At 43.1% G+C, this 7,660-nt stretch overlaps 1 protein-coding gene across 1 annotated transcript; it reads left to right on the plus strand.

Annotated features, from left to right (window-relative positions):
* The first annotated feature begins 274 nt into the window (after positions 1 to 274).
* LOC115670365 (tropinone reductase homolog At5g06060-like) lies at positions 275 to 3,812 on the plus strand. The gene is made up of 5 exons (XM_030591616.2): positions 275 to 431; positions 2,690 to 2,897; positions 3,009 to 3,225; positions 3,325 to 3,431; positions 3,537 to 3,812. Exons 1-5 carry the CDS (start codon positions 313 to 315, stop codon positions 3,723 to 3,725), a joined length of 840 nt encoding a protein of 279 aa, XP_030447476.1. The 5' UTR covers positions 275 to 312; the 3' UTR covers positions 3,726 to 3,812.
* Positions 3,813 to 7,660: the final 3,848 nt, after the last annotated feature.

The raw sequence follows: 7,660 nt of genomic DNA on the forward strand, positions 1-7,660 counted from the left end.
TATGACTTAATTTATATACTTTTGGGAATGAGTTGTTTTATATTATTATCGTTCATGGACTTGTTCTTACTCTGAGCATCTATTGAAGATGTATATCCTGAAGTTTTAACTTGATACAAAAGACAAAATTTATCCCGGTCACGGGTAATGTCAGGGTTGATTAGTATTTGGCTCTGCCAATTGCCGTCTCTCTCTCTCTCGGCCACAGAAGGACTCATATAATACCAGGTGGAGAGTCAGAGAGACGCATTAGACCCAGAAAGAAGAAAGAAGAGTGCAGGGGAAAAATCACATTTTAGAAAGAGAGAGAGAATGGCTCAAGAGGGGAATGGGACTGCGAGTAGATGTAGCGGCCGCAACGGCGACGACGAAAACAGGTGGTCGCTTCATGGAATGACTGCTCTCGTCACCGGTGGAACCAAAGGAATCGGGTCTCTCTCTCTCTCTCTCTCACTCAACACTCTCTCTCTCACTGAACACTTCGTTCTTTTATATCGATGATTTGGATGATCGATCATCCTTTATGATTTATGTTGGGGGAAATAGGGCCAAGATGGATAAATTTAAGCACTTTAAGTGGGTTTTTTTTTATCATGTTCGAGCCCGAAAAATCGTTCTGACCGGAGCGTGTCGATCGGGCTTCCAACCATCAAGATTTTTTGAACTACGCAAGTGATAGCGGATGCTTCTGAATCCAATAATGTTTGAATTGGTGGATAAAAAGCTAGACAATTGATATTATCATTACTTAAAACTCTATATGATGGAAATGACGAGAGACTAGATTAGAGAGTTCAATTACTTTGAGGATGTCGTCGCTGGTTAACTGATTCATACGTTACCTTCTTAAGTTCTGTAGCCTTTGGACGTTGATAGCTCATTTGACATATCATTAGCTAGGGGTGTGCAACCGGACCGGGTTTACCCGGGAACCGGATCGGCCCACCCGAAAAACAGGTTCGGGAACCGGTTCCTGTTTGAACCGGTCCGGGAACCGGCTCTATTTTTTCGGAACCGGTTGGAACCGGTCCGGTTCTCGGGTCTAAGTGAAAATCCACCCGGACCGGTTTTAGAACCGGTTTTAAGTTACTATAAAAAAAACCGTAGCATTTGTTACTCTCAGTCGCTCCCTCCTCTTCCAGTTTGCGAGTCCCCTTTCTTCTGGCCCTTCTCAGTCTGCTCGCGAGAGCTCGTAGCTGCGACTGCTCGCCGCTCATCGCCGCGGCTGCTCGTCGCCTCTCGTCGCTGCAACCCAGCTCGTCGTCGCGGCTGCTCGCCTCAACCCAGCTCGTAGCATCTCGTCGCCGCGGCTGCTCGCCGCAACCCAACTCGTCGCCACAGCTGCTCGCTGCCTGAGTCATCGTAACGCCGCTCGTTGCCGCTCGTCGCTGAAACCCAGCTTGTCCCCCCTCGTCGCCGCGGCTGGTCGCCGCCTCAGTCGCCACAACCCAACTTGTCGCCGCTCGTCGCTGCGGCTGCTCACCACCTCAGTCGCCGCAACCCAGCTCGTCCAACCCTTACGCCGCCGCGAAGGTCAGCTCACGGTTCCCCCCCTCCCCCGACCCGATCCCGCTCCCACTACTACTGTTGTTTTTAGGGCGCGCGATTTTTGTGTGACGGCAAATCGATGTGGAAAAGAGACGAGAACGATCGAATCGCTTGTGACGAGGAAGTGTCGTGAAAGAGCTCGAAAAGGGAAGGGAATTGAATGTTCTGTGCACGTCGCATATTGTATTTCGATACTCTCCCCTTGCCTAAGTCCGAGTTTCAGTGACCCCAAACCTTGGATTATTTGCCGCCGCTTGAAATCTTGTGCTCTGGTTCTGTTCTCGAAGTGAATCGGCAACGGTGGCTGATGTTCCCATCTTCCCCTTTGCCAAAAAAGCAGTTGAGATGACCTTAGACCAGGCCCCTTCTTTGATTAACCAAGCCTTGTGTTTGAATAGCCTGGCTGGTGAGGATGATTTGCAGGATTGGAGAGGGACAACATGGATCTTTAGATCTGTTGTCATTGCCTGTCGTGTCCTTCATCAAAGCCGCTCTTTTACTTCGAGAAGTTTCCGAGGGGATGGGTTGGGATTTTGGTGTTTAGGAAGAAGGTGGGTGGCATGCTGAATGAGAGAGATGCAGCATGTTGTACACGACACTTCATCCTTGTCTGGATTTGATGGAATGTTCTGGCTGATATATTGTGATGTGTGTCATGTTCTGGCTGATAGAATGCTTGTGGATTGTTTATTTTGCTCCAAATTTCTGAAACCAGAAAAAAAAAAAAAAAAAAAAAAAAGTAGGTTGTCGGGTAGACCCTGGAACCGGACCGGAAAAACAGGGTCTAGGGAAAACAGGTAGGTTCCAGGTTCCAAAAACTGGGAACCGGTTGTAACAGGGTAGGTTCCAGGTTCCAAGTCTGGACCCTACCCACTCTGGAACCGATCACCCCTATCATTAGCTAATAGAATTAGTTTCTCCTTTTTGTGATTCCCAAATAAAAACCCAGTGCATTCGAAGGCTTTAATTATTGGTTCGACTTCAATTGCGATGCGGCCAAATCTTCCGCACATTCCTGGGTTTCTCATGGACGAAGCTCTTGTCACGTGGAATCTCTTCTAATGGAAAAGAAAAGGGCTTAATCTGTTCTTGTTTGCAATTAAGAGTTGGTGAATAAATCATATTGGTGTACCATGATTAGGCATGCCATTGTGGAGGAACTAGCGAGGCTTGGGGCCACCGTGTATACCTGCTCCAGAAATGAAGCCGAAATTAATGGATGCTTGAAAGATTGGGAGAGCAAGGGTTTTCGAGTCTCGGGTTCGGCTTGCGACGTTTCCTCAAGATCGGAGCGAGAGAAGCTTATGCTCACCGTGTCCTCCCTTTTCGACGGCAAGCTCAACATCCTGGTAAGTCTGAATCGTCTTTGATCCTGTGGATCCAATAACAATGTTAATAACAAGATCGCAGTTTACGCTTGTCTTCCAACAGATTTTGTTCTTGGTTTTTATTTGTGGTAGATAAACAACGTTGGGACTGCCATATTAAAGCCGACCGAAGATTACACAGCGGAAGATTTTTCCTTCATCATGACAACTAACTTCGAATCGGCTTACCATCTGAGCCAGCTTGCACACCCCCTTCTCAAGGCCTCGGGAGTTGGAAGCATCGTGTTCTTGTCATCCGTCTGCGGCGTTGTTTCAGTGAATGTCGGATCAATTTACTCGGCCACCAAAGGTAAATGTACATTACCATAAGTAACTATCTAAATACTGTTAATGTGGAGCTAAACAAATTGCGTCTGTTTTCTATTTTTGTATCCGAATTGATTGGCAGGAGCAATGAACCAGTTAACCAAGAATTTGGCATGCGAATGGGCCAAGGACAACATTAGAAGCAACTCTGTTGCACCTTGGTACATTATGACCCCACTAGCCGAGCATGTAAGTTTATCTCCCCAGGCTGTAAATATTCTCTCGTGCTCAAAAACAGTAGATCTTGATCAAGTTTGCCATCGTGATCTGACGTCAACTCATATGTCGTCGCAGATACTAAGTAACAAGAAGTTCCATGAGGAGGTCATAGCAAGGACGCCTCTCGGTCGTACCGGCGAGCCGAAGGAGGTGTCGTCGTTAGTGGCCTTCTTGTGCATGCCGGCGGCCTCTTATATAACGGGGCAGACCATTTGCATCGATGGAGGATTCACTGTGAATGGCTTCTTATTTCCCGGATTCTGAGCCTACTTTCTTCTTCCTGTAAGATGTTCATTGTGCATCCCCGTCGCAGGGACAATCAAGTTTATTGTTAGAACAGTTTCAATGTGTCACGAGTTTATGGCATGACAATGATGTTGTATCTTGTTGGTTACAAACAAACTAAGGGTGCGTTTGATTCAGCATTCTGAAAGCTCTTTGAGGCCTGAAAGCCCCTTTGGGAAAATTTGAAGTGTTTGGCAACCATTCCCCAAGGGGTTTTGGGGTGAAAGTTAGCGTTGAGAAGGCTGAAAGCTCAATGCTGGTCACTAGCATTGAGCTTTCAGCATTTTCGGAATGCTGAAATCATGAATTAATGAAATTTTGTCAGTTTCTGTTTTGCCCTCAAAAACTAATTAAAAGTCCAATTTTGCCCCTTTTATAAAATAAAACCCCACAAAAGCATTCTGCCTCTTTTGCTTCCCTCTCCATCGCTCAACTGCTCCTTCTTGCTTTGCTCTCCCTCGCTCGAATGCTCATTCACTCCGCTCTGTGCTCTCCCTCGCTCAGATCCGTGCTCTCGAAGCAGGAGTCCCTCACCCAGAGCCACGCCTAGCTCACCTGCAGCCCTGCCATGTTTTTTGGGACGCCAAGGTCACCTCCCACGTCGGCGTGAAGCTAGGCTTCCGGTTGATCGAGATCAGGGTCAGCAACGTCAAGATCGACCTCGACAAGAAGCTCTCGCGGCCGATTCATCATCGCCAAATGGCGTTGCCACTATTTGATTTGGTGCGTCGTGCCAGGGTCTACGTGGCGTAGCCGAGAATTTGAGAGGGATAGGGTTCGTGAGTCATCAATCAGGCATTGTGTGAGTGTAGAAATGGTTGCTGATCATTGATTCTTTTTTTCTTTTTTCTTTTTTGAATCGAAAGTTGCTGATTATTGATTCATTGAAGAGAAGACGGCTTCGATTGAAAGCTTGTCGTGACCTTACCCTCCCGCGGGTGTATGGACCACCTAGGGGTTCGGCTAATGGATTATTAAATCTAAGCCTAACTCGGGCTCTTCCAAGCCCTACCAATTCGCGACTTAGGGTTCCAGTTCTTAACGTGCAAATGATTTTCATTTCGGAGTCGCCACTAATCTATTTACGGTGGATCGATTCGAAACCCAAATAAAATATAGGAGATATACTTTATTCCTACGAATCAGAGATTATGAGTTCGGAGACTCGGTTATGCTAGATTACTCTAACGCCCTTTCGGTACCTTTTCTTTTTATGAAAAATGTTTGAGCAGACAGTTTGGATCCATTTTATTACTTCCTAACATGTGGGGTGATCATGCGGGTGCGCAATCCACCAAAGTAACACCCAATAATGAAAGCAGTAAATAAATTGCTAGGTAGGGAGAATGACGTACCTCGAAGCAACGTAAGCATCTACATTGTTAGCTAGAAAATCATATCAACAGTCCTAATATGATTTCTAATTAACAAGCAATTCACTCAATGTATTTTTTTTTGGGTTTTCTCTTGATTAAATGAAAATTAACCTACGTGTCATGACGTGCAAAGTATGACATGCGAACTATATGACATGCGCTTAAATGACCTAACTCTAATGACGAGCAAATGAGGTATTTTTGGTGTTTTTCAATGAAATTTGGAATTAAAAAGGATGCCTAAATTAACATGCAATCTATTCTAGAAAAGATAATTTAACCTATTTTAGAGTGACTTCTTTTTGGTATTTTTTTTATGAAAATTCGGAATTAAAATTACCCTAAATAAACTATCAAGATTAGGGTAATATCTAAACTAAACTAGGAAGTACATTACTTTAAATCCTAATTTAAATTGAAAAATTATCCTATCTTTCTAGCAAATCTAGGTTATTCTATTCTATTCAAAGAAAGTTATCTAGCTATACCCTAAATATGCAGTATTATCTTCTAAGAAAGCAATTCAAACTTTAACTAATCTTTTTGAATTTTCTTTTAAAGGAATCAAACAAACAAATAACCACCATGGTCAAAATCAATCCACACAATCCGCAAGATTTGTTTTATCATCTTTGAATTAGGAAAACGATATAAACCAACGATCATATCCATGTGGTTATGGATATTGATGGAAGGCTATTCGTTTAAATTTGTAAACAAAATAAAATTTATTATCATATCCAAATGGTTATGGATAGAATAAAGATCTTCCGTGCCGCCAATTATCGTATCTTATGGTTGAGATCGGATAGTCGTCCAAGTGCGTTGTTGAGTCCTAAACCTATAGCTGAAGTTCTTTGTGTAATGAGCAAGAATTGATCCTATTGGCTCTTGTTTATAAAATGGATGGGTGACTTGGCACCCTGAATGGCTAGGATTATGCGGAAAAAGGACAACTTTTAATAATATTCCAGTATTTTTTTTCTTTTTTTTCTTTTCTTTCTTTTTCTTTTTTTTTTTTCTTTCCTTCCATCTTCCTCCAGCCGATCGTCGGATCTCGACAACCGGCCAAAGGCCAAGGCTGACGAGGCTCGACCTCACCAGATCCGACGAGGGCTTGAGCCTCGCCCACACCCTCACCAGCGAGGCTCGACCCTCGTAAGATCCAGCAAGGTCGAGCTTCGCCCATGGTCGGCGAGATCTGGCAACCGATTGGAGGAAGAAAGAAGGGTAGGAAAAAATAAATAAATAAATTCGAAAAAATATTAAATTTTTATTAAAAATTGTCCACGTCAGTACTGGCCATGCCATGTATGCCAGCAAGCATCTATGTTGGCAATATTTAGCCAAAATTAGCCGGAATGACTGATTTGATACTACATCAAAAGGTTTAGCACTAAATTGATATTATTAAAAGGTTTAGGACTAAATTGGCACAAGTACAATATATTTAGGACTTTTCTGACGGTTTTCCCTAAAACTGTGGGAAGGATCGAACTGTGTCCCTCGCTGTTAGCGGGTCGGGCACCCGGTGGGGACACGTGGTGCCCAATCCGGAGATGACCTCTCTAGATTCATCTCCGTATATGCTTATGACAAGAGGCATCAACGATGGGACGTGTGTTTGACCCCAAAAAAAAAAATGGACATGTGGGTCCACATGTCAATAATTGCACAAAATTAATTTAAAAATTCAAAAGTATATTATATATACATATATTTTAAAGGCACGTAAAGCTAATTCTGAATCCCACTAAAAATAAATTTACGTACGTACAAAGCATATAATATCTATAGCTGAGCGATGTGAAATTTGACAAACAAAGTGAATGCACGCACGAAATAAGTTGACGCGAAGCCTAACTATGATACCATATTAAAATGACCAAATTAAAAGTTTAAATTAATAAATGAAGGAAGATCATACATGAAGAGTATTTAAATTCTATAGTAAAACGATTTGGGATATCTTACATATAATTTTCATGGTAGTCGTTTTATTCATCACATAGGTTGGCCCAAAAATAGATTGTCATTCATCACAAGATTAGTTTGTAGGAAAATTCTCTAATTCGCCGTCGATGTCGGATTGGGCCAAGCATGAGAGAGATCAAGCATTATGAGTCCATTAGGTATGGTGCTGCACGCCCCTGGTCCGAGGCATTTGTTTCTTCCTTGTGTGCTTCTCTTACCATAGGAAGCATGACTGGTCTTCAATCATGGGAGCTTTTTGACTTTTGGGTTGCCGGAATTGACCTGAGCATTCCTAATTGTCTTTGTTTTCTTTGAATTACTTCATGAATTTGGTCATTCCCATTTATGCAACCGATTGAGCAGAACCAAGGCGGGTTAATTGGGTTGACCCAGCCCGACCCTGTAGGTTTCGATGCGTCGTTCCAAGCTCACTTCCTCAAATTATCTTACTTGTACTCAAATTGATACTGAAATTGAATTAATTTGGCCTAATAGGATTTTAGACATGTTCTTTGACTTTATTAAGAAAAGTTAATTATAGCCCTAAATTTGTGCTCGAATATT

This window comes from Syzygium oleosum, unplaced genomic scaffold (genome assembly GCF_021117445.2).
Source record: "Syzygium oleosum isolate NSW1041296 unplaced genomic scaffold, Sole_v2.1 Sole_v2.19, whole genome shotgun sequence".
NCBI lineage: Eukaryota > Viridiplantae > Streptophyta > Magnoliopsida > Myrtales > Myrtaceae > Syzygium > Syzygium oleosum.

What these genes read in the sequence shown, in the direction of transcription:
- LOC115670365 (XM_030591616.2), top strand. Translation starts at nt 313, where the DNA reads ATGGCTCAAGAGGGGAATGGGACTGCGAGTAGATGTAGCGGCCGCAAC. An exon ending in GGTGGAACCAAAGGAATCGG is followed by an intron (nt 432 to 2,689) that starts GTCTCTCTCTCT and finishes TACCATGATTAG; the next exon opens with GCATGCCATTGTGGAGGAAC. An exon ending in TGACCCCACTAGCCGAGCAT is followed by an intron (nt 3,432 to 3,536) that starts GTAAGTTTATCT and finishes ATGTCGTCGCAG; the next exon opens with ATACTAAGTAACAAGAAGTT.